General features: G+C 38.5%; 1 protein-coding gene across 1 annotated transcript; it reads right to left on the reverse strand.

The window, feature by feature from the left end:
• Positions 1–326: 326 nt before the first annotated feature.
• Positions 327–26,093, reverse strand: LOC148850467 (triosephosphate isomerase, chloroplastic-like). Its single transcript, XM_088946987.1, has 9 exons — positions 25,685–26,093; positions 22,372–22,398; positions 8,590–8,659; positions 8,117–8,240; positions 7,383–7,467; positions 7,112–7,244; positions 6,857–7,030; positions 3,684–3,766; positions 327–604 (listed from the first exon to the last, which is right to left on the reverse strand). The coding sequence occupies exons 1-9, from the start codon at positions 25,913–25,915 to the stop codon at positions 548–550; spliced, it is 984 nt and encodes a 327-aa protein (XP_088803113.1). The 5' UTR covers positions 25,916–26,093; the 3' UTR covers positions 327–547.

Here is a 26,093-nt window from a genome sequence, read left to right on the forward strand (position 1 = left end):
AAAGCAAATTGCTTAAACTATGACATTTCTTCTCCAAAACCGATTGTCTTAAAAGACCACTGCGGAATGCAATGTGCAAGTGCACCTCACTAAACCATCTTCTAAAAGAGAATTTGAACTCATCTCTTCTAAAAGAGAATTTGAACTCATCTCTCCAAGATTTTGTAAGAGGCCAACTTCAACCTATTAGCCCTACAAGAATTGGTATGAAACACATTATAAATTGGTTTCAACGACCGTGATTTACTGTCATCTACTGACTCTTCCTTAAAGTCAATGGGATCTGTGTTGGCTGATATTAGTTTTTCACTAAGAAAACGGACGGATTGCACTAACATAATTTTATTAATTTAATTTCAACCAGAAACAAGAGTACCAAGTTCAACAAAAATAAGCATTCGTTCTCAATGGGATGGGAAAACTGGGCTCTGATCAACACCCCACTCAAATAGAAACGCTCATAGTTTGGATACATTACATTGCTACCTTGAATAGCCTTTATTTGGCCTTTAATTGACCTTATCTGCACAGACTCCATCAAAAAGAATCAAGCAGCCACCTTCTTGAATGTGACAGAATTGATGATAGTAGCAAACTCAGGACCCTGCAGTAATGAAAATTCAAATGATGTGATGACATTATGACAATAACAAAATTAATACCCTTATTATATAATTCACATTTCCATATGCTAGTTCTTACGTGTTTATGTGTGCATGTGTGGTAGTTCTTTCCATCTCTTGTATCAATCTATATGGTAATACAAAATTGAAACAAGAGATGGATAGACAAATTGTGGACCAAATCTTAATTGCAAATGAAAGTGTGGAAGATTATAAAAATAGAGGAGAGAAAGGGCTGGTGTGTAAGTTGGATCTAGAGAAGGCATATGATACGGTTGATTGGTCTCTATTGTTGGAAGTTTTAGAGTCCTTTGGATTTGGGCAGAGAAGATGTAAGTGGATAAAAGGGTGTATCAGGACTTGCCATTATTCTGTTTTAGTGAACAGCAATGTGGTGGATCATTTTCCAGCTGTTCAGGGTATTAGGCAAGGAGATCCTCTTTACCCTAATTGCTGAAGTGTTTGGGAGGTTTATTGAGAGGGCTGATTCAAGAAGTTTGATTAGTGGTTGGAGAGTTGGGAGGGATAGGATTGCGGTCACTCACCTACAATTTGCAGATGACACAATTTTGTTTTGTGGTGGAGATGAGATTAGATGGGTTAGCAACCTGAAGGTAGTTAAGGTGTTAGAACAAATGACCAACCTAAAAGTAAACAATGGCAAGAGCTGTGTGATTGGTATTAATACGAGTGCTGGAGAGGTGGAGGAAAGGGCCCAAGGTTTAGGTTGTGTAGCTCAATGGCCACTAAAATATCTAGGGCTTCCATTAGGGGATAATCCTAGAAAAAAATGAGCTTTTGGAATCCGGTGATTAATAGATTCACTAAAAGGTTAGCTTCTTGGAAGAACCACCTGTCTTTGGGGGGGAAGGATAACCTTGATTAAGTCAACATTGGCAAACCTTCCAATCTATTTCCTATCTGTGTTCAGAATTCCTGAAGGAATCTGTAGGGTGTTGGAAAAACTAATGAGGAACTTCTTATGGGAACCAGGGGAGGAGAAAATGGACCATAGAGTTGGGTGGGATCTAGTTACAAGATCCAAAAGTGAAGAGGGACTGGGGTTGGGAAATCTGCAGAAGAAGAATCAAGCTCTTTTAGGAAAATGGTTATGGAAGTGGTCCAAAGAAAGGGAGAACCTGTGGGCTAAAATAATCCTAAGTATTCATGGGCAAGAGACAATTGGTTGGGATTCAGGACTATCATCTAGGGCTTCAAGAGCTTCTCCGTGGAAGTCGATCCATGCCATCCTTCAATCATTTCTTCCCTTCATCAGGTATGATCTTAGCTCTGGCTTGTCTGTGAACTTTTGGGAACATACTTGGGTGGGAGATATTCCCTTGAAAGAGCAATTTCCCTCTTTGTTTGCTCTGTCAAAGTTTAAAAATGAACCAGTAGCAACATTTGCTACCTTGTCTACTACTTCTACTATTGGTTGGAATTTAGATTTTAGAAGGGATCTTAGAGATTCTGAATTGGAACCCATTTCGAATTTGCTTAAGATCTTGGACAAAGTAGTTCTTGAACCCTCCAGTGTGGACTCTAGGGTTTGGTCTCTTGTTCCTTCGGGTATCTTTTCTTGTTCCTCTTTTTTCAAAGCATTAACACAACCTAGTCCAATACCTGGATCTCCTTTTCTAGTTCGGAAAGTTTGGGGTAGCCCAATTCCTCCTAGGGTAGGTGTTTTTTGCTGGGAAGCTATCCTAAAAAAGTGTAGCACTTGTGACCTACTTCAAAAGAAAAGGCCTAATTGGTGTTTATCCCCGCATTAGTGCATCTTATGTAAGAAGAATGGTGAAAGCTGTTATCACTTGTTAGTTTCTTGCCCTTTTGTTTCAGATACCTGGTGTTGGTTTTTTTTCTCTATTTGGTTGCAAGTGGCCCTCCCCTTCAAGTGTGCAAAGCTTGTTTAATTCCACATCAGTGAGGGGTCTAAAAAAAATAGGTAAAATCTTGTGGAGATGTGTTAGAGCTGCTGTTTGTTGGACGGTCTGGGAGGAAAGAAATCAAATATTATTTCATGAAAAAGAAAAAAGCAAGGAAGCCATCATAGAACTTATATATGTTATGGTGGCCCATTGGGTCAAGTCTTTGAAGCTCTTTGAAGCCTATTCAGTAGGAGACATTATAAGAAATTGGGAAGAAGTGGCTCGGTCAGCCCCCATGTCTATTGCTCTTAGACCAGTTTGGACTCCACCAGATTTGGGTTTCATCAAATTGAACTTTGATGGTAGCAGCGAAGGAAATCCAGGCCCTTCAGGCATAGGTGGTATTTTCAGGGACGAAGAAGGTCGAATTATTGCTATGTTCTCAGGACCTATAGGTTGGAGGGATTCACTGAGAGCTGAAATCCTGGCAGCTCTAGAAGGAATTAAAAGAGCTAAGCAATTCAATATTAACAATTTGCTGGTGGAAGGTGACTCTCGGCTGACTGTTAGATGGTTGCAGAAGGAAGAATCCAGCCTGTGGAAGTTCTCAAATGAAAGAAAGAAAATTAATCAGCTAACTCAGAACATGCTTACAAGGGTTCAATGGGCCAAGAGGAGTGCTAACTCTATGGCAAACACTTTGGCTAAACAGGGGGTGGGAAGAACAAATTTCTTTTGGGCTATATCTTGTAATATGTTTTTTCAGTTTTGACAGGGAGGGTTAAGACTTTTTACCCTTCCATTCTGGTTGTAATTTCCATCTCTTTTCTAATAAAATTACTGTTTACTGTTATTGATAAAAAAAAAAATAAAAAAAAAAGAGATGGATAGAATTTCCTGGACATTTATTCCTTGGCATCCAGATGAATGAGATGGAGAGATGATTCAAATCATCCCACTTGACTGGTTCTGGTCAAGAAAGTCTGCCAAATGGAGCCCATATGCAAAACCATCCACAAAACATCCCCTCTTCCTTGTTTTCATGTATGTTGAAGGTACAAACATCAAGGTAAGTCATGCCTGCTGTGATACCTTCATCTTATATTCATTCCAAAATAATAATAATAAGCTCACCTTATTGCATCATCAATAAGCATTTCAAAGTACTTTCTGTCACAAATTAGAGGAGTACCTTTAGGGAAGCACCGCCAACAAGAAATCCATCAATATCTTCTTGTTTTGCAAGCTCTGCACAGTTGCTCCCATTTACAGATCCTGCAAATGGAGTCAAGTTCATGATGAAATCAAGAATTTAGAGAGCCATCCAAAATTAGAACCAGAGCATTCAGGCTGTGATTATTGATAAGCATCAGACAGCAATAAAAAAACCAAGAAATTAAAATTATTGAACAAAGAATATCACTTGCAATTTTGGGAACCACAATACTGTTATCAAGGCCGTGATACCTAGTTTCATTGAAAAGCCCATGAAAGGCAACAAGAGTCGAGTAACATTTAATACCACGACTGTTAATCATCTAGACTTAAGTTATGATATCACATCAATAGTTAAGAGGTATATGAGAGTATACAAACAGTAATTGAAATGAGAAACACACAAACACACACAAAGGGAACATACTGACATCTGCCAAATAATCAAATAGGACTCTCCAAAGCCTGTACATAACAGTACATGCTTATTGTATATGTGTACCACTACTAGTGCAGGGACATTTTATCTTTAATGGCATGGAAACTTTTAAATATGTACACAGTATATATTCAAAGAGGTAAGGTATAATTATATAGATAAAGAAAGAAAGAATGTACAGGGTAAAAGCTCCCTACCCAGAAGGACCACACTCCAAACTACATCAATAGTTGACTCAAACCTCCCCAAAGCACAACTAAGCAAAGATCACTACAAAACAACTTAGAAACCAACAAACATGTACACGGTCTAAATTTGACAAAATATTGAGAAATAATACTCTATGCTTTGCTTCACATCCTAAACAACTAAGTAACAAACTGAGATAAAAACAAAGGTATAAAAGTGCTTTTAGAAAAGCCTGGTGACACCTGGCACTACAAGGATGAGAGAAAATGATTATCTATATGATCCAATGTCTTAAAAGCAAGAAAGTGTAACTAAAGTGGAAAGGGTTCCTATAGCCTAAGGTACAAGGCCCAAATGAGGCGCATGCCTGAACAAAGTTAGGCTATCACTTTTGAAAAAGAAAAGAAAGGAAAAGTCAACAGAAAAAAAAGATATGCAAATCTAAATTCTAAAAGAAATAAAATGTTTCAAAAAGTTTATTACCTTAATTGGTTAGAATATTGTGTCATTAGCAAATATAGCAAGAAGCCGGATAAACAACCTAAGTTCAGGCAAGGAATGCCCCATAAAATGGGCTTGGGACCTCTTAAAACATTAAGGTGACCCCGTGTATAGTATCGGTAATTATATGTAACATTAATAATATAAGTAATAAACATATATTGGATATAGAAAGTTAACACACTTAATGATACATAATTTAAGTTATAAATATATGTGGGATTTAGAAACTTACATTTTCAATATCTAGATGCATGTATACACACAAACAAATGCACATATACCCATACACCCACACACACCCCTAGTTAGGGATGCAACTTGGGCCAGGTTAGCCTGAAGCCAACCCAAAACAGTCGGATTGGGTTGGACTGGGTTGAAGTTTGAGTCAGGGTTAGGGTTGAAAAATGTGGACCTGACTTATTTGTATGTATAGATATTATATAAATATGTATTATGCATGTATGGTTGCATCCATGAATACATGCATATATATATATATATATATATATATATATCAACAATTTTAAGTTTCAAGGCAAAAACTTTCAAGTGCAATATAAAATATGGTACTCCTAAAGCACCACAGCCCTTGTACATATAATAATCCTAAAATTCAAGAACCTTCATATGCTAATCTCAAGTCTAACAAATAAGGGTATTTTAGGAAGATAAAGTTTAAAAAAAAGGCCAACCTGTCAGGTTGGGTAGGGTTGAGGGCTCAACAACTGGGGTTGGGTTAGAGTTGGCATCAACCCAACCTAACCCAGCCCGACTTGCACCCCTACGCCTAGTCTCTTGTCTGGATGCATTTGACTAGCTCTATGGCCTAGGTTACATAACAATGTATTTATCACACTACCCTTGAAGCAATAAATTTCCTAAAATTCCCTCCAATGCATGCAAGAATGAAAAGAATAGAGCATCCAATGATTATATTGCATCTCTCTTTTACATTGCATGAAAAGGAACATGAAATATCTCCAACCAATTAACCATTCTCCTACTGCACATATCAAAGGAGAGAAGATTATACCACATTGGTCACAGATTGATAAAAAATCACAGAAGAGGTACCAAACCATCATTGAAGGATCAAAAAACAATGAAACTATGACCCTCAGTGCTTCACTCGCCACACTGCTAAAATAATGTATTAAAGTCCAATATTGGCATTGATGTAAGGGTTAACACGTGTCTTTGTTCTAACCAAAAGAAAAGAGAATTTACTGAATTTTTCTTCCACGAGTAATGACAAGTATTTCAAATTTTTCAAGAGAAGAGTGACTGCATTTGTTAAAAGCAAGAGGAGTACATGAGATAAGTAAAGACATGTATTTCAAAATTTTAACACCAGCTTTATTTAACAATGAGCACTACCTTGATACAATGACTTGAAAGGTGTACAAGGATTATGCCTTGAGGTTCACTTTGAAGTGAGGCTTAATCAAAATGCCTGATACTCAACCTGGAAGCTCATACCAAAAAGCATAATACACATGCAAGATGGGAGAACTACTTGAACAAACAGCATGCATTGGAGGGCCACAAATGAATACTTTTGGAAGAGGTCACAAATGACATAATAACACTTGAAAGCTCATAAAAAGGTTAAAAGACATTTACATTATTAAATAAGAAAAGATTTCCAGTCGATGCTGCCTTCTCTTTAAAACCCAACAACATTACTCCAGACGGAATAATAGCAAATATTATATCTTATTAGCAATGAAAAGGGTGACCAGTCAAATTATGACCTCTTTAGAAAGTGCAACATATAGATTCTGGCTTTCTTTACATGTTTTACACTTTTCTTATGATTTTGAAAACCCAAAAAAAATATCCAGAATCATGTGTCTTCTGTTGCAAAAAAAAAAAAAAAAAGTTCCATCAATTATCAGATATTTGACAATTTCACATGCCAGACTTACAATATACCAAGAATGCTGTACATAAAACCTCACCAATTTTATGGTATCCATAAATCAAAATGAACAAAGTTGCAGTTGGAAATGGAATACCTCCATAAATAATGCGTGTTTTGGAAGCAACTTCTTCTGAGACATTCTTTTTTAGCCAGTCACGAACAGCTACATGTACTTCTTGGGCCTGCTGGGGGGTGGCTACTTTACCGGTGCCAATGGCCCATACAGGCTCATATGCAATAACTACATCCTCCCAACTAGGCACATTCTCTGCATCTCATGAACATACCTGAATTTAAAAATAAAATAAAAAGTGCGCAACTGCAGGAAAGATATACTGCAAAGACTTGCCTGCAAATGCCTTCATCTGTTGGAAACAGACATCAAAAGTTTTCCCAGCTTCCCGTTCTTCTAGTTTTTCACCAATGCATGCTATAACCTTAAGATTCTGGCTTAGAGAATATGCAGCTTTCTTTCCTATAAACTGGTGGCAGGATGTTAGTCAAGTTCAAATTTTATATTGTCATTCAGAAAATTGATTTGAAAATGTAGATTCACTTACAGAGCAAGAACTATTTAGTGTTTAATGAAAAGATTTCAAGAGGGTGTTGGGAACCCATACCTGATCATCCTCACCAATGATATGTCTCCGCTCAGAATGCCCAAGAATTACCCAATTGCAGCCTATATCCTTCAATTGTTCCACACTGTAAATGAAAAATAATTATAAGTTTCCAATTTCATTAAATTTATTTGTCAGCTCTTTATAAGTTGATGCTTAAAGAACATCATCTAATTTTTCTGTTCATAGGGTACATTGATCATTAAAGGATAACAACATAATCCCAAGGAAAATAGCCAAAACAATAACAAAAACAAAGAACATAATCAAAAGATTGGATAAATTTCCTTTTTTTATTTCTTGTTGTGAGAGTGGGATGTCCTATGTAGATTGCTGCTTTGCACAAAATGATAGAAAGAAGCCAGAACTTCTAAATGTTTTTCAAAAAAAAAAATGTTCCATCCATTTCCATGAACTACAATCTCCAGGAAGAAAAGAAAAGAGGAGAGGGAGCAACATCCCAATTTCTTCTGCCTCACTGCAGCAACCAGATTTTGGCATTTAAAAGTCCCGATATAGTCTTCATGCAACTTTGTATTTTCACAACAAGGATCCACACATTTACAGAAATAGTTTCCAACAAGCCAAATCAGAACTTTGATTGGTTACAGAAAAGATAGAAGTACTGACATGTTAAACTGCTAGGTGATAGCTTAAATTGTTCAGAGCTAAAACAGAGAAAAACTAGAAATTCTGAACCACTTATACATATTCAACCAGGAGAAGAAGACAACCTGATTTCCCCTGTAAAAGCTCCACCTTTTCCAACCCAAGAATTTTGAGCAGATATCTCAATCCGATCTGTTAAAGAGTTCTTTACCTGGTCAATGTATATGAAGGGAGGTGCTACAACAACATCTGCATCATCCAGAGAAAGAAAAGAGAAAAAATGAGTAAGAAAATATACAAGACTTGTCACCTTTTAAGTAGAAAATATAAAATAATTATTATCTCAACTATTATTTCAGAATAAAGGCTCAATTAAGAGCCAAATTTTGATGCAACAAATTAAAAGGCCAACAAGCTTAACACTTAAGGAATGCTTTCAAAATACTCTTATAAGTCAAAGATATTTTTTCCTTTCTAAGCATCAAAGGTATAATATTTCCAAAGCATAGAGGAAAAGAGAAGACATAAGAATTTTGCTGGATCTAAAAAAACAATTCAAAAATGGTAAAAGTAATTTAGCAGAATATAATTATCTCACCAACATCAGCCTCCAATTCAGCACCATTTAAGTCAGAAACAAGTTTGCTGATAGATTCCTTTGTTCCATTCTAAAAATAAAAATTAAAAAATTAAAAAAAAAAACAAAACAGAAATGGTAAGTCAACTACAAAAGGTAAGACCAGTTTAACAAAAACATAGCAGAACTTGGTAAATGCAATGTTAAGTTATCAAAAATTAGTTCAGAGGCAACCAACAAACTTCGGGAAGCTATGAAATAAAAAGCCAGATATAAATAAAACTCAGTGTTTTCAGCCCGTCGTTGACCCGGCCGGTCGAACCGTTTGAACGTCACCAGGCCAAGATCTTGGGTCCGGTTCAGTCAAGACCCATCAGATGGTCAAGAACCGTTCAACCCGGCCAGTTCAATCGTTGATCCATTTGACCCGGTCACCGGGTCGCGGGTTGCACACTCAATGTATGCAAACTTTCGAAGGTCGTAACTTTGCACTCCGATGTCCGATTAGCGTTTTTTTTTTTGGATTTTGGGTAACTTTTCAAGATCTATGCATCCCAAGGAGCTGTAGGCACCTTGCCCCGCTATTTTCACAAAAATATATATATATATTTATCCTCAAATTGCAATTTTGAATATTTTTTATAAATAAAAAAATAAAAACTGAGTTAAAAAATATAAATTAAATTTAAAAATACATATAACATATCTAATATTTATACATTATTTATTAATAAAATATATATGCATACACATTTATACATATGTATATAAATATATACTTAATACATACATATATATATGATGACGTGGAATAGTCTGAACTGTTCCGTTCGACCCTCCTGGTCAAACTAGTGACCCGCGACCCAGAGGCAAAAATGGTTCGGCTTTCGGGTTGGTTTTTAAAACATTGATGAAATTATTCAAAAATGAAGAGAAATAAAAAGTTAGAGACTATGCATGAAACATAGATGTCAGCACAAGCTTTGGATATAGGTCATGAACTCATGATTAGGTGCCAAAAGCAACAAATAAAGTGTTAAAGAACAAGCATGCGCTCATTGGATGATATGGTATTTCATTTGAACGATAGAACGTTTGTGTATTATTAAAGGTGGAAGGGGGTTTGGAAATAGGTAATGTTAGACTGAAGAATCAGGCTTTGCTTTGCAAATGGCTTTGGAGGTTTCCAAATGAAAATGAGAAATTATGACACAAAGTGGTTGCAAGCATTCATGGCATGTCCAGCAACGGATGGGATGCTGGATATCTCCGTAAGGCTACCTTGGCTGCTCCCTAGAAGGCCATCCATGATGTTCTCCCTACATTTCCTAAATCATATCAGGTACGACTTATCTTCTGGTAGTAAAATCAGATTTTGGGAGGATGTGTGGATTGGGGATACTCCTTTGGGTGAGAAATTTCCTCCTCTTTGTGATCTGTCCAGGTCCAAGGGTAAGCCCATTTCAGATTTTCTAAGTCAACCATCTCACATTCCAGGATTGAATTGGAACTTTGGATTTAACAGGAACCTTAGAGAGTCTGAGATTCTTGCAGTGTCTAAGCTGTTAGGATTGCTGAATTCAGTATTCTTGGGGGAAGGTGGGTCAAATTCTAGGATTCGGGGTCCTAATTCTGACGGGTCGTTTTCTTGTAAATCCCTTCTACATTCATTGGTTGCCACACGATCTTCTCTTCCTTTCCCAGTCAAAGAAATTTGGTGCCCTCCTACTCCCCCCCCCCCCCCAAAATAGTGCTTTTTGTTGGAAAGTATTTCATGGTTGTATTAATACCTTTGATGTACTTCAAAGGAAAAGACCAAATTGGTGCTTGTCCCCTAACTGGTGTGTCCTGTGTAAGTTGAGTGGTGAGACTGCTTTCCACCTTCTAATATCTTGTCCTTTTGTCTGTTTTATTTGGACCATTTGGTTTACTTCCCCTTTTGGGTGCAGATGGTCCTCTCCTGACAAGGTGGAAGGTTTATTCAGCCCTAATGGTATCAGTGGCATGAAAAGGAGGGATAGGATTCTATGGAGGTGTACTAGAGCAACAATTCTTTGGACCGTTTGGGAGGAAAGAAATGATAGAATATTTGAAGGTAAAGAAAAATGCAAGGAAGCTTTAGTTGAAACAATAACATTGAGGATGGCACATTGGATAAAAAACTTGAAGCTGTTTTCAGCTTTTAAGGTCGAAGACTTTTTTAGGGTTTGGGGACTTATTGCTGCCTCATCATCTACGAGACAACGGTTTTTTGAGGCTTGGTCTCCTCCAACAGATGGTTGGAAGAAGCTGAACTTTGATGGGAGTTGTGTGGGTAACCCAGGCCCTTCAGGCATTGGAGGGGCATTAGAGATGAAAATGGACTCATTATTGCTCTGTACTCCAGTCCTGTGGAAGAGGGTGATGTGGCAAGGGCAGAATTTCTAGCTGCAGCATATGGGGTTGAGAAGGCTAAAGAATTGGATATTAATAGACTGATCATCGAGGGAGACTTAAAAACTGTGATAAAATGGTTGAAGAAAGGGGAGGGGTGACATGGCAGTTGAAGAATGATTTCTGAAGATTTAAATGGATGTCAAGAAACATGTCAATCCAGGTGGGATGGGTTAGGAGATCTGCCAACAATTTGGCAGATAGCTTAGCAAAGCAAGGGGTTCAAAAAACACATGTTTTGGGCACATTTGTAATTCTGTCCTGGGTCAACTTTCTAAGCTGACTTCTTTCACAACTTCTTGTTGTATCCTAAAGTTTTCTAATTAATGAAATTCTTTCAAAGCTATTGATCAAAAAAAATATTATTGGGGGGTCACAAGAAAGTGTTGTCACCATGTGAACCAATCAAAACCAAATCACCAAGCCATGCACTCACAAGGTGATTTTGTTTTAAATTTGGTTATTAGCATGGTCATGACTTATTGAAGGGTCACAAGAAAGTGTTATGTTCACGTGAGCTCATCAGAATTAAATCACTCAAGCATGCACTCACTAGGTGAGTTGGTTTTTCTTTTGACCAATAACAGATTAGTGTTTTACCGGAGAGTCACAAGAAAGTATTGTGACCATGTGAATACATCACAACACATATTAGACTACCTGGGCAATTCTTGATTGTCATAGTAAAGTAGTAAACCTTAGAGGTAGTTTCTATTTTTTCATATGTCAGCGGCTTGTTTTTGTATCATAGGGTAGGAAAAAGGCATGCACTCACTAGGTAATATGATTTTTCATTTGAGTGTTAACATTTTTGTGTTTCATTGTAGGGTTGCAAGAAAGTGTTGTGACAATGTGAACTCAATGAAACAAAATCACCCAGGCATGCGTTCACTGGGTGATTTGGTTGATAGCATGTTTGTGTTTTATTGGAGAGTTGCATAAAAGTGTCATGGTCATTTGAATTAATTGTTGAACATGTTAGGCAATATTAACATTTCTAAATTGTCACAAAAAAGTACTAGAGGCAAACTCTATTTTTGTCATATGCTAACAAGTCATTAGTGTGCCATTTGGGGTAGCAACAACAAGATGCACTCACCAGATAATTTGGTTTTTGTTTGATTAATAGCACATCTATATTTATTAGGGGATCACAAGTAAGTGTCGTGACCGTGCGAACACATCAAAACCAAATCACTCAAGCAAGCACTCACTGGGTGATTTGGTTTTTCATTTGATTGATAGCATGCCACGTTTTATTAGAAGGTCAAAACAAAGTTTTGTGTGCATGCAAACTCATTGTTTCACGTGTTAGACTACCTTTGTATTCCTTGGTTGTCAAAGCAAGGCAATGGACCCTAAAGGCATGGTTTTCAAGGCATCAAGGTGAGGCTAGGTGATGTTTTTTTTTTATTGAGTAAAACCCATCTTCCACTATTAATTATCTCCTAGTTGCCTAGGCAATGGATTTTTTTATTAAAAACCATGAATCCTAGGGTGTTTCCTTAGGTTCCATAGCAAGTAGAACCATCTTTCGCTATTAATTGTCTATAATCTTCATAAAAAAGTACATTTGTCACAATTGAAGTTTGGAAGTTTAAATCCAATCTCATGGATCTTCTGCGCTAAGCGCTATTTTGATTACAACAAAGTCCTTGGACCATATAGAAGGAAAATGGAGTTCGTGCAGGTAGGTCAGTGGAGGAGATCCTTGAAGATAGAAGCAAAAAATCTCTTGTTCGAAGAGATGAGAATCAAGGGGAAGGTAAGCCTGAAGGTAAGGGAAGCGAAAAAGGGTACAATATTGCTGGAAGGATTAGAAGTGATCGAGTGGCTAAGAGAGTTCATAGCTGGAGCCTGTTCAAAAGGTAAGCAGATAAACTGGCAGGATTTTAGTACACTAGAAGGGAGAAGATATGTTGTTGAATGTAAGAGGAATAGAAAGGGGTTCTTCATAGCTTTGGCTGAATTTTTTGGTAAGGGACAAAGGCAACTGGTGTGTCTACCAGCAGGAAAACAGAACCAAGGTTGGGGAGAAGTTGACTAGTTGCTCAAAGATTTCTTAGTCAAAGAGTAGCAAATGAGAAAAAAGCCTCCATAAGGGAGGAGAAGGCATATCTCAGCAACAACAGGGTAGAACAAGGGCCAGTGGTCATGGCAAAAACAAAAGGCCATTGCAGAATGGTGGGAGGTCTAGAGAGAGAGGAATGGGATAGTAAGCTTGTGATACAAGCCAAGGAAAAGGTAAATGATTGGAGGAGGGTAGCTGACTTACTGGCAACCAAGTTGAAGTTGAAGAGTGTTTTCGTAGTAACCCCCTTCGATAACTGTAAAGCCATCCTAGATCCAATAGAGAATGATTTGGAAATATCAGCTATCAATGTTCAGGCTGAGTTCGGATCATTCACAGTCTTCAAATGGAATCCAACATCCAACTCCAAGGATTTTTTTGTCGAAGATGGTGTGGTGGTGCGCGTAATAGGCTTGCCATTCCATCTATGGAAACAAGAAATAGCAGAGTCTATAGCTGTGTTGTGTGGAGGAATCTTGAAAGGTGCTTTCTAGGGCGACCTCTATTCAGTAGCAATCCTGCTAAGTGGTGTGAAGCCAGAAGAAATTCCACAAAAGGTAGAGGCACGAACAGAGGGGAGCTTTGTCTCTGTGTGGTTAGCTTCCTCCATTGAAGCAAGGCTGTGGAAGGAGGCTCGTATGGTAGGAGGGGAGAAGGAGGAAGAAGAAGCACTACGTGGACTTGTGAGATTGGGTAATTCAAATGGGAAGGGATGCTTCACTAAGAAGGGCCAACAAATTCTGGGAAGCCAAAAAGCTTTGGGGAATTGGAAGGTCAAACCTGGAGAAAGCAAGAAAAGGTTATGACAAATGGTAGATCCTTTGCGCAGGTGGTGTTAGGGGAAACAGACAAAAATTTTCTAGTGTCGAAAGGGAGAGGGCTGAACCAGCAACCTCTGACAGGGAAGGTTGCTGGTTCGACCATTAAAACAGGGAGTGTGACTCTTTAAGTGGTCACGTGGGACGAAAAGAAGGGCCCAATCGAGTGGATCCCTTTTATGGTGGGCCGGAGAAGGCATCTCAAGTAAAGGCCTTAAAGTTGGGCTCCTATAGTCTTGAACCCGATGCCAATTACAAGACAGATGGGTCGAGAGACACGTTAAGTAAGCACGTGACTGGGAGGAGGGATGAGATGATAGACAAGATAAAGCATCTATCTTCTTCAACCCCGAACTCCTCCTCTCGATCAAACAGATCAGGCGCAAAAAAATCTCAAGACTCTCAGTCTCGAGGCTCTCTACAGTGGGTCCCATCCAACTTGGCGAACCGTCTCTCACCAGATAGGCGCAACCCGAGATACCTGAAGCCAAGTAATGAGAACAGTACAAGGCTTGAAGATTGGTTGAGTGAACAAAACAGCAATAACGACTCTGGTAGAGACGAAACGCTAAGTCTGGGAAGTCTGTCTCCGAAAAGCAACAATGATTTTCTTGAAATAGAAAGCTTGCATACAGAGCTGTTGTTTTTAGAGGAAGAGACTGAAGAGGCAGGTGGCGGGAAGACTAGAAATGGTGAAGAAATTGGTTCTAAAGCTGTGAAAACTCCTCCTCCCTTCGTCGAGGGAGCTGACCCTGAGTCTAATGAATTACAGGATGTTGGTGGATCGGGACAAGAATCGGCCGTGAGGATGGATGCGGGTATTCCAATGTCGGAAACATAAAGAAAGGTTTTCCAAGTGGGTAGGTCGTCAGGAAGTGATTCTTTTACCATGTCTACTTCACAACCTTGTCCAAAAAGGGGAAAGGCTTTAAAACCATTTGCCGCCTGTCAGCAAGTCATTTCCAGTGTTTCTAGTCCTACCCTCGTTCTATCAGGTATGGGTGTCAATTCTGTTTTAGGCACTGACTTGTTTGCTATGCCTGTAACGGATATCCCAGCTTCCCATCCAAGAGGTTCTAATGCAAGAGAGAGGGTGATAGTGGAAGGAGGAGAGAGGGTGTTGGAAGGAAGTAGTAAGGGGGAGGCGGATAGAATTTGGGAGTTGATATGTACAATGATGGAGGAACAAAAGAAAAAGGAAGGACTTGTAGAAAGATGTTGTAGCCAAAATAAGTGTGAGTAGGGTAAAATTCTTTCTCAAACATTGGCTGGAAAGGATGGAGGAAAGAAAAAGGATGATGGTTGTATTGGGAAGGGGGGGAAAAGAGGAACAAATAAGAAAAAAAGATCTGAAGTGGAAAGGCTAATTTCAGACATTGAGGGGGATTTAGAATTCAGTGGTAGAGGGGATAGGAGGAAGGGCCTAAAATGAGGAGAATATGGCCTCTTATTGGGTTCCTTTGCTATTTTGTCTCGATGAAAATTATTAGCTGGAATATAAGAGGGTTAGGGAGTGCAAGGAAGAGAAGGGCGATCAAAGACCTACTCCAAAGGGAAAAACCTGATATTGTGCTGTTACAAGAATCCAAACTGATGGAATTAGATGGGAGATGGATGAGGAGTTTTTGGAGGTCTAGAGGTTTAGGTTGGAGCTCGTTTCCTTCTTGAGGAGCCTCGGGGGGGATTGTAACACTGTGGAGGGAGGATGTGGTGGAAGTAGCGGAAGAATTGATAGGCAGATTCTCAGTTTCCATTAAGTGCAAGAATGTAGAAAATGGGTGTGTATGGGTCTTAACCAATGTTTATGGCCCTAATTCCTATAGAGAGAGGAATGAGATGTGGGAGGAACTATATGCAATCAAGGGGCTATGGGATGGTCCTTGGTGCCTGGGCGGGGATTTTAACGTCATTAGATTCTCTGATGAAACCAGTAATCCCCAACAGGTAATCTCAACAAGCATGAGGAAATTTAATGGTTTTATTGAAGATTGTGAACTGAAGGAAATACCTCTGTTGCAAGCCAGTTACACTTGGTCCAACCTTCAAGAAAGCCCTTTGTGCTCGAAGTTGGATAGATTCTCATTTAACCTTGCCTGGGAGAATAGTTTGGAAAACTTGGTTGCTAGGGCGTTACCCAGGGTCACCTCCGATCACTGTCCCATCCAGATTTTGTGAAAAAAGTGGAGTGGTGGGGCGAGGAGGAGAGGGGGGTAAGATGGAAGGGAATCAAGTTCCATAAGAAATTAAAAAGGTTGAGAGCCAAAATAAAAGAGTGGAATAGAGATCAGTTTGGTAGAATTGAGGAGCAAAAATTGGGCCTAATCTCTCGAATAGAGAATTTGGATGTAAAGGAATCTCACAATGGGCTGACCGAGGAGGACAGAGTGTTAAGGAGACAATTAAAAAAGGATTTGGAAGAAGTGTTATTGAGGGAAGAAATCAGTTGGAGACAAAAATCTAGACACAAGTGGATTAAGGAAGGCGATGGGAACACTAGATTCTTCCATGATTTGGCAAATGGGAGACGAAGAAAGAATTTTGTGACCAAGCTAGAGATAGGAGAGGAGGTGATTACCAACCAGGATGACATAGCCAGAAAATTTGTGGACCACTTCAAATCGATTTATAGAAGGCCTTTGAGTGAGAGAACAGACATGGAAAGGGTGGATTGGCCAAGAATTGATGAAGGAGTGGCAAGGTGGCTGGAAAGGGATTTCGAGGAAGAAGAGATTAAGAAAGTTGTCTTTCTAATGGATAGATCCAAGGCTCTGGGTCCAGATGGCTTTACAATGGGTTTTTATCAAGACTGTTGGGAGGTGTTGAAAGAGGATCTAGTTGAAGTCTTTAAGGAATTTGTAGACAATCACACTATAAGCCCTGGAATTAATGCCACCTTTTTGGCTTTGATACCTAAGAAGAATGATGCCAACCACCCAAAAGATTATAGGCCTATTAGTCTGGTGACAAGCATCTATAAAATTCTGGCTAAAGTGCTCTCATTGAGGATCAAAACAGTCCTCCCTCCCATCATTAGTGAAACCCATGGGGCTTTCATTCAAGGGCGACAAATAATAGATCAGATCTTAATTGCGAATGAGTGTGTGGAGGAAATGAAAAGGTCTAGTAAGAAAGGATTCATTTGTAAATTGGATCTTGAAAAGGCCTATGATTTGGTGGACTGGGAATTTCTATTAGAGATTATGCGAAATGGTGGATTTGGGGACAAGTGGTGTAGTTGGATCTTTGGGTCTATCAGTACTTGTCACTACTCTATTCTGGTAAATGATACGGTGAGGGACTTTTTTCCAGCTTGCAGGGGTGTCAGGCAAGGGGATCCACTTTCACCCTTCCTTTTTACCTTAGTAGCTGATGTGATTAGTAGGATCATTACTAAGGCTGACAGCGAAGATGCCATTAGGGGTTGGTGAATAGGAAGACACCAAGTCCCTATCACCCACCTTCAGTTTGCAGACGACCTAATGATTTTTTGTGAAGGAGTTCTTAGTGAAAAGGTAGCAAACCTAAAGGAGCTAATAAAAGGATTTGAAAGTGTCTCTAATTTGAGAATAAATCTGGAAAAGAGCTGTATAGCAGGTATAAATTTGGAGGTAGGGGAGGTCGAGGCTATTGCGGAGTGTCTTGAGTGTTCCACCTTTGCTTGGCCTATGTCATATTTAGGACTTCCTTTAGGGGCAAATCTAGGGAGAGTAGATTTTGGACCCCAGTGTTAGAAAAGTTTGAGAAGAAATTAGTCTCATGGAAGAGGAACTATATCTCTTTAGGAGGGAGAATTACCCTAATAAGAGCTACCTTGGCTAACTTACCTACCTATTATATGTCTGTCTTTAGGATACCAGTTAGGGAAGCTAGGAAACTGAAGAAATTGATGAGAGACTTTTTATGGGAGCCGGGACAAGAAAAAAATGATCACTTGGTTAATTGGGAAATTGTGTGCAGAAGTAAAGAAGAGGGGGGTTTGGGATTTGGGAGGGTAACTAGAAAGAATCAAGCTCTGTTAGGGAAATGGTTGTGGAGATGGCCTTTGGAAAGAGAGAGATTGTGGCATGAGGTGGTGAGAAGCATTCATGGGAGGTCAGAGAATGGATGGGATGTTGGTGTATCGAGGCAAGCTAACCTAGCAGCACCTTGAAAGGCTATTCACAACACCCTTCCTCAATTCCTCAATTTTATCAGGTATGAAGTTTGTTCTGGCAACTCTATCCTTTTTTGGGAGGATATTTGGGTAGGAGACTCACCGTTAAAGGATTTGTTCCCTTCGCTTTTTTCTATTTCTTTGTACAAAAAAAAGGTGGTCTCAAAATTTGTCTCACCTTTGGGAACACCCTTAGATCCTACTTGGGATTTTGGGTTTCGTAGAGGACTTAGGGATGTTGAAATTGAGTCTCTTTCTATTTTGCTTGATTGTCTTAATCAGGTTTGTTTGGATCCCTCCAAGCCAGATAAGAGGGTTTGGACTCCTAGACCCAATGGAACCTTCACTTGTGCTTCTTTCTTCAAATCCATCTCTCAACTTTCTACTCACCAACCCTTTCCGTCAAAAGAAATTTGGTGTAGGCCAGTTCCCCCAAAAATTATGGCTTTTTGTTGGGAAGTTTTCCATGGGAAAGTAAACACTTTAGACAACCTACAAAAGAGAAGACCTTTTCTCTGTATTTCTCCTAATTGGTGTATCCTCTGTAGAACTCACAGTGAGGATTGCTACCATCTATTAGTATCTTGTCCATTTTCTGCAGATCTTTAGGCTTGGCTACTTTCATTGTTTGGGGGTAGTTGGAGTCTACCAACAGAAGTTCACATGCTCTTCAACCATTCTACCTTTTATTGGCCTACAAAAATAGGGGGAATTATGTGGAGATGTGCTCGTGCTGCCTTGACTTGGACTCTTTGGGAAGAAAGGAATTTCAGAATTTTTCAAGATAAGGAAAGGAACAGCCAAGATTTGAAAGACTGTGTGTTAAACAGGGCAATACATTGGTTGAAGACCTTGGAAATCTTTCATCAATTCTCCTTTAATGACATTTGGAGAAATTGGTCAACAGTAGCAAGGTGTTCATCTCTAAAGGACAAATCAATTACAAGCTGGTCTCCTCCACCCGAAGGCTAAATAAAGTTGAACTTTGATGGAAGCAGCATGGGTAATCCAGGATTATCCGGAGTGGGGGGTGCGTTGAGAAATGAGAAGGGAGAGACTTTGTTGCTCTACTCAGGTCCCTTGGGAATTGGGAATTCCATCAGGGCAGAACTTTTAGCTGGTGTACAAGGGGTCCAATTTGCAAACCAGCCGGGGGTACAATACCTAATAATCAAGGGGGATTCCAAAGTGGTGGTGGGTTGGTTGAAAAATTCTGAAGAGGCTATGTGGCGATACAAGAATGAAATGAAAAAATTTAGTTGGTTGACAAGGAATATGTTGGTCACTGTACAGTGGGTGGGGAGATCAGCAAATACCTTGTCAGATGTGTTAGCTAAGCAAGGGGTAAAAAGGGAAGAATTATTTTGGGCTCAGTTGTGATTCTTGTTTTTCTTTCCTAGTTTGCTTGTAAGTTTCAAGGAGGGGTTGTAGCTCGCGCCTCTCGTTGGGGTGATGTATGAACTCACTCTAATTTGCTTCTGGATCAATAAACTTATTATTATTCATCAAAAAATCTTCATAAAAAAATGTATAAGCTTCATTTGAAACATAGAAAATCAACGTATTCAGAAAAAAAAAGGAAGTAGAAAAGAAATTCAAAACATATAAGGGTTGGGCTTCTATTTTTGTCCTAAGAAAAGAATAAAAGAAAATAAAGGGTAAAAGAAGAGAAAAATGTCCTAGCCCCACATATATCAAATGTATTGAAGGCATATTGAAAAATGAGTTGGGACATGTGGTAGCGTTATACTCAGGATTGATTAGCGTTGGAGATTCATTGAAAGCTGAAGTAAAGGCAGTTATGGAATGAATTCAGAAAGTGAGGATACGAATGTGCATAACAAGATAACTGAAGGAGATTCACAGAAGCGAAGAGTATGAAATACCATTTTCAGAAGAGCTTTAAATGATTGGGAGATGGAACCTTTCACAGGATTGCTTCAGAAGCTCTATAATATGTACATTGATCCTAGCAGAGAAGACAAAAGATTGTGGTTGGAAGAGAAATCTAGGCAGTTTACTATAAGATCCTTTTATAACAAGTTAATTCAGGAATAAGAGCAGGAGTACCATAAGGGTATAATCTGGTACAAATACATCTTCTCAAAGGTAGCTTTTCTATCTGGTATACCTACTTAAATAGGACCCTTACTAAGGATAATCTATTATCTAGAGGTGTAGGGATTGATTCAGCAGAATGTGTACTCTATAACAGGGCTGGAAGAATCAATGAATAACATGTTATTGCACTGAAACTTCTCTTATAACATCTGGTTGAAAGTGTACACTATTTGCTTTCAATAGTTCTTGCCCAACATTGGTAAAATACTTTTTGAAAGGGTGGCACCTCCAGGGGCTCAAAGCAAGAGAGGGAAAGTCATTTGGCAAATGATTTCAGGAACAATGTTTGGTTTTGTACTTTCCTCTTGTACAGCCACTAGCTGTAGAGGGACCCTTTTTATATAATGAAATTATACTTTACCTCTCCTCAAAAAAAAAACAGGAAGTGATTTACGGATGTACACAAATGAATTGAAAAGGTTTAAATGGTTGACTAGGGGCATAGTTGTAAAAGTTCAATGGATGCATAGGGTGGCCAACAGCATGGCTGATTCCTTAGTAAAACAAGAAGTTGGGAGTAATCAAATGTTTCGGGTTATCTTGTAAACTAGAGATGTAGTGATGTGGAGATAAGGGGTTTTATCTCTGCCTGCTCTTTGTACTTTGTGCTCTCTATATTTTTATCTTTTAACGAAAATTCAGTTACTGATCGAAGATGATGATGAATTGTGCTCCATGTGTTAATTGGATAAAATTTTGAGCACTTCCATGCTTATCAGATAAAGTTCTGAAGTATTTGATGATTCAAGGCAGTATACATGTTGATTGAACCTTAACAAATGAAAAAAATTATAAAAATAAACTAGTATTTTAACTTAAACTGAATGGTTTAGTTTAATAATGTATATTTTATTATTATGATGTCAAATATTTAAGAATATAAAAGTATCCAATAGCACCATGTGAAAAATATCTTAGCAATTAAGCAAGGCGAGCCTCCATGAGCACCTTATCGACTAGGCATCACATTGAGGGCTATGATAATTCAATCAATGGATTATAGATTTTTGAGCAATATTTGCTTCTTATTTGGTTTGAATTAACATTCTTGATGGTGCAGACTCCTCTAGGTGCCAACTCCTAGAGAAGTGCAAGCATAACTCCTAGGCTATTTTATCTCTTCTTTGAATCCCCCCCGGCTTTCATAGATCTATTCTGGATCTGGTTTGAAATTTTCACTACACATCAAATCTGCTGTTCAACTTGCTGATCTTCTATTACATCAAATTCAGACTCTAATCGATACAATAAGAACACAAAGTATAAACTGCTGAAGCTTCTGAACACTTGGTGACTTGGAATTGGATAAAACAAGACCAAAGAATGTCAGCAAGATGCTGGAATCAAGAATGCTAGACCCTTGAGAAAGTGATCCAAGTGTTATCGTGCCATTTACAAACCCATTCAGATCATGTGGATGCCTTCATTGCATTGGTTATCTAATCTCTCCTGTTCACATGTCAATCCTTTATTATAAACTGCTGATCTTCTACTACATCAAATTCAGACTCTAATCGATACAATAAGAACACAAAGTATAAACTGCTGAAGCTTCTGAACACTTGGTGACTTGGAATTGGATAAAACAAGACCAAAGAATGTCAGCAAGATGCTGGAATCAAGAATGCTAGACCCTTGAGAAAGTGATCCAAGTGTTATCGTGCCATTTACAAACCCATTCAGATCATGTGGATGCCTTCATTGCATTGGTTATCTAATCTCTCCTGTTCACATGTCAATCCTTTATTATTTTGTATTTGTATTCTACTTAATTGCATTTTCCGTTTTAACATTTCCCTGAAAATTTAGTGAAGGATACTCATCATATTGACAAAAAAATACTCCAATTCATTTACATTTACAAAAAGAAATTAGATCACATCCATCTAATATATTCACTTTGTTTTGTTCTGGGGGAGTCTCATCAGTAATGACTCACTTGAACACGCTCTCCATCCACCCACCATATAGGCTGTTAACTAAATAAATTCCACTACAAGAGTAGAATATCAAGTAAATGATGATTATTTGCAGCTCTTTCATTCTATTTAAAAAAAAAAAGAAAAAAAAAACAAACAAACAAACAAAACATAACTGAGTAAGGTCTTGAAAGCAGGTAGGATCATTAAGACTAGACGAATAACAATATAATAGCAAGATAAGGACAAAACAATGAGAATATCATGCAAGTCATAGCAGACACTTACACACTTCCAGTTCCCACCAACGAAAAACTGCAATGACAAGAAAAGTGAAAGATCAGGTGCTGGAAGACATAAAGTACAATCTGCAACACTCAGGAACCCAAAAATAAAACAATAATATAGAGCTCCAAATGAGAACATGGCTTTTGCATTTTGTATAGCATTAGTAAATCATAGGTTGTTAAGGGCTGATCCATGATGGAACGATAAAATCCCAGGCTAACAAGCATGAGAACATGGCTTTAATTCTGAGAGCAGCCACTTTGTGCAAGAAAATGCAAAAGGGCCATATCCAGTCCACGGTCCACCCCTTCCAAGACCCAATGATATGTTACCCAAACAGGATCCCACCTCTAACCCAAGCAAAGCTGTCTACTGACACCCCTAGACCAAATCACACATTCAGCATTCTGACCACTTACCTGTTACCCATCCAGAAATAGGAGAAAAGGTAGGGCTGCAAGTCAGACTGGGTTAGGTCGAGTTGAGGCAAGGGATGCAAGTCGGGCGGGTTGGGTCGGATTTATGGTCAACCCAGGCCCGACCCTACAATTTGGGTTTAAGGCCCAAGCCCAAGGTCAAGCCCGATTTTCCCAACCCAAGCCCAGCCCACCCTGTAATTTGATGCACTCGGGTTGGGCTCGGGCCCGGGCCCGGGCTCGGGTTGGTCAATGAACCCACTCTAAAATTATACATATATAAATGTATTTATGCAAATATATATACATATAGTTATGTATGTATATAAATATGTATGCAAAATATCTATACAAATGTTATATATACAAATATGTATGTATGTATATGTATATATATATATATATATATATATATATATATATTGTAAATATGTATGCAACATTTACATATATACACATATATGTATAAATGTATATAATTGGGTCGGGCTCGGGTTACCTACGAACTAGGCCCGAGCCCAGCCCAAGGACCGAAAATCCAAATCCAGCCCGTGTAAAATTCTGGCTTGGGCCGGTTCGGGCTCGGGTTGGGCCCGCCCAAGTTGCACCGCCAACCCTAACCCAACCCGACCTTCAACCTGACCTACCCAACCCTAACCAGAACCCTAACTAAATTCCTTCAACCTTAATTCAAACCAACCCAACCCAAAGTCAACTTTGGGATGGGCTAGGCTCAGGTTGGGCCCAACCCAACCTTCTTCCCATCCCTTAAAATCTCGTACGAACTTCTTAATCTCATATCTTAACTCAAGTTTCACTACATATATTAATCCTATATTTTATTAATATTTGTTTGTTGATGTTTTTATTGGTTCTTTAAGCACAAAATTTAGAAAAAAAGATGTTTGAAATGAGAATAACTATAGTTTATTATGAGTTATGACTTATAATAGATCTTTTATGGGCAGCAAGCTATGGGTGCCAAACAACGGAGAGAAGATAAAGAATAAATTATTCAAAAAAACACTAAATCTGTTATTAAGGTTTTAGTATTTCCAATTAGGATTAAGTGAAGTGATTATCTTAAAAGAAATAAATGATAGTATGTGGTGGGGGCTATACAACTATCATGCATCTAAACAAATCAATGTATGATATATCATATATATAACATATATTTATATATGATATGTTTATTATGAGTTATGACTTATAATAGATCTTTTATGGGCAGCAAGCTATGGGTGGCAAACAACAGAGAGAAGATAAAGAATAAAATATTCAAAAAACACAAAATCTGTTATTAAGGTTTTAGTATTTCCAATTAGGATTAAGTGAAGTGATTATCTTAAAAGAAATAAATGATAGTGTGTGGTGGGGGCTATACAACTATCATGCATCAAAACAAATCAATGTATGATATATCATATATATAACATATATTTATATATGATATGTACCACAGAGTTGGGTTCCTCAGGCAACCCTAACCCAACCTGAAGTAAAGTCGAGTTCATAAGTTTCAACCCTAACCCTAACCCGAGCATCACGCCGGCCCAACCCAACCCAACTTTTTCAGGTTGGGTTCGGGCCAACCCGACCCAAGTTGCAGCCTTAAGAAAAGGGGTACAGAGAACAAAATGCTTCCTAATGTGGTCCTATCCTGAATATATTAGATGTAAGAAAGCCTCCAAAGCTTTCCTAATATCAAATACCTAAGCAATTGCATCATTGGAATCTCATGAAAAGTCAAGTTCATGAAACTAAAGTCCATGAGATTTTCAGTCTTCTAAAAGGACGGCTCTGTCTTTTTGAGGGTCACACTCCTGATTGGTCCCAGTATTAAAATGTCCTACCATCTAGAGCATATGTTTACCAATATTAAAATGTCCCACCACACTTAGATTGTACATGTTTACCAATATATCTTCAACACTTGGTAGTTGATACTACAACTTGACTTACTTCTTTTGGTTTCTGTTTCATTAAGTAAAGATTGTATGTCCCACCATGACAATATTTCATTTAACTTGACTTAGAGCCTCAAATGCATGCTAACTGAACCAGTTTCCCTTGGTTGGTCGGTTTTTCTTTTTTTTTTTTTTTTTTTTTTTTGTAGAAAGGTCGACAGACTTGGCTGATCATTACTATAACTAAATTACCCAGACTTCTCTTCATAAAACAAAAACCCCACAATCAATCAAGAGAGAAATGCACATTCTATAATGCATTGTATGTATTGAGCTTCATAAAACAGAACATTAAACTGATCAACATACAAATATGCAGTCTATAATGTTCAACAACTGCAAAGGGAGAGGATGCAATCTCCTCTCTCTATGTTGTGAAGTCTGTGAATCAGAACTTTATGACCTTATAAGAATCCTGAAGTCTTCCTATTTCTTCCCATGCTGACTAATTATTCAATCCGGCTCCTCCAAATAGAAATTTCAGACTAGAAGTCCCCATCGATTTAAGAAAAACAAACCGGATTAGATGAAAAAAGAAATAACCTTGTAACCAAATTATTTCTATATTACTGCAATAGTACGAGAACCCACTAAAGTCTAAAATTTGAGGAAAGGAAAATTCAGGAAAGCAAGAAGGAAAAAAGGAAAAATAGCAAGCAAGTTAAAAGTGAAAGACAAGCCGCATAATCCATCCACATCCACTTAAAGAGAACAATCCCCATCTAATACAGATGTGCTCCATCATAGATGTCATCTAGTCCTAGAAAACTAACTCAGCTCCTCCAAGTCTATAATCATACACCATCATCCAACAAAAGTTTGCAGAAAATCTCAACAGACAAACATAAATACACATATGAAGCATAAGTTTTTACAATAACTTGAAGTGGAGAAATGAAAGCAAAACACACACGCACAGATATCCACCTTCCCAGAACCGGCCATTGTAATGACACCTCTGCAACCTCGTCGACCATCGGAGAGACGAAGATGAGAATTGACATGCTCAAAGAAGGATTGGGTGGTTGAGAAAGTGTGCGACTGATCCAACTTCAAGCTCAAGCCGGAGCGACGCAATCCGGAGAACTGCGGACAAGAGGAGATTGCGCATTTGGAGCCAGACAGTTGAGATGCGAGGGAAGTAGACATGATCGCCATTTCTCGGACCTTCCTCGGCTAATGTTTTCTATTTTCTTCCTCCCATGAGTTAAGGAAGGGAACCCTATCTCGATAGCTAGCAAGCGAACTAGTAGTGTTCGAGAGAGATTGCGAGTTCGTATATGCTCCCAACTAACGCTCCCAACATTAGCGGATCCCTCTTGAGCGTTGTGTGTCT

This window comes from Nelumbo lutea, chromosome 5 (genome assembly GCF_056320005.1).
Source record: "Nelumbo lutea isolate HS-2025 chromosome 5, American lotus-T2T, whole genome shotgun sequence".
Taxonomy (NCBI): domain Eukaryota; kingdom Viridiplantae; phylum Streptophyta; class Magnoliopsida; order Proteales; family Nelumbonaceae; genus Nelumbo; species Nelumbo lutea.

Bases quoted from the DNA above. Each gene is read 5' to 3' on its own strand.
- LOC148850467 (XM_088946987.1), bottom strand. From the start codon at position 25,915: ATGGCGATCATGTCTACTTCCCTCGCATCTCAACTGTCTGGCTCCAAA. The intron at 8,241-8,589 runs GTGAGATAATTA...TGGATGATGCAG, and splicing joins TGAATTGGAGGCTGATGTTG to ATGTTGTTGTAGCACCTCCC. The intron at 605-3,683 runs GTACTCCTCTAA...TCATTACTGCAG, and splicing joins TTGGCGGTGCTTCCCTAAAG to GGTCCTGAGTTTGCTACTAT.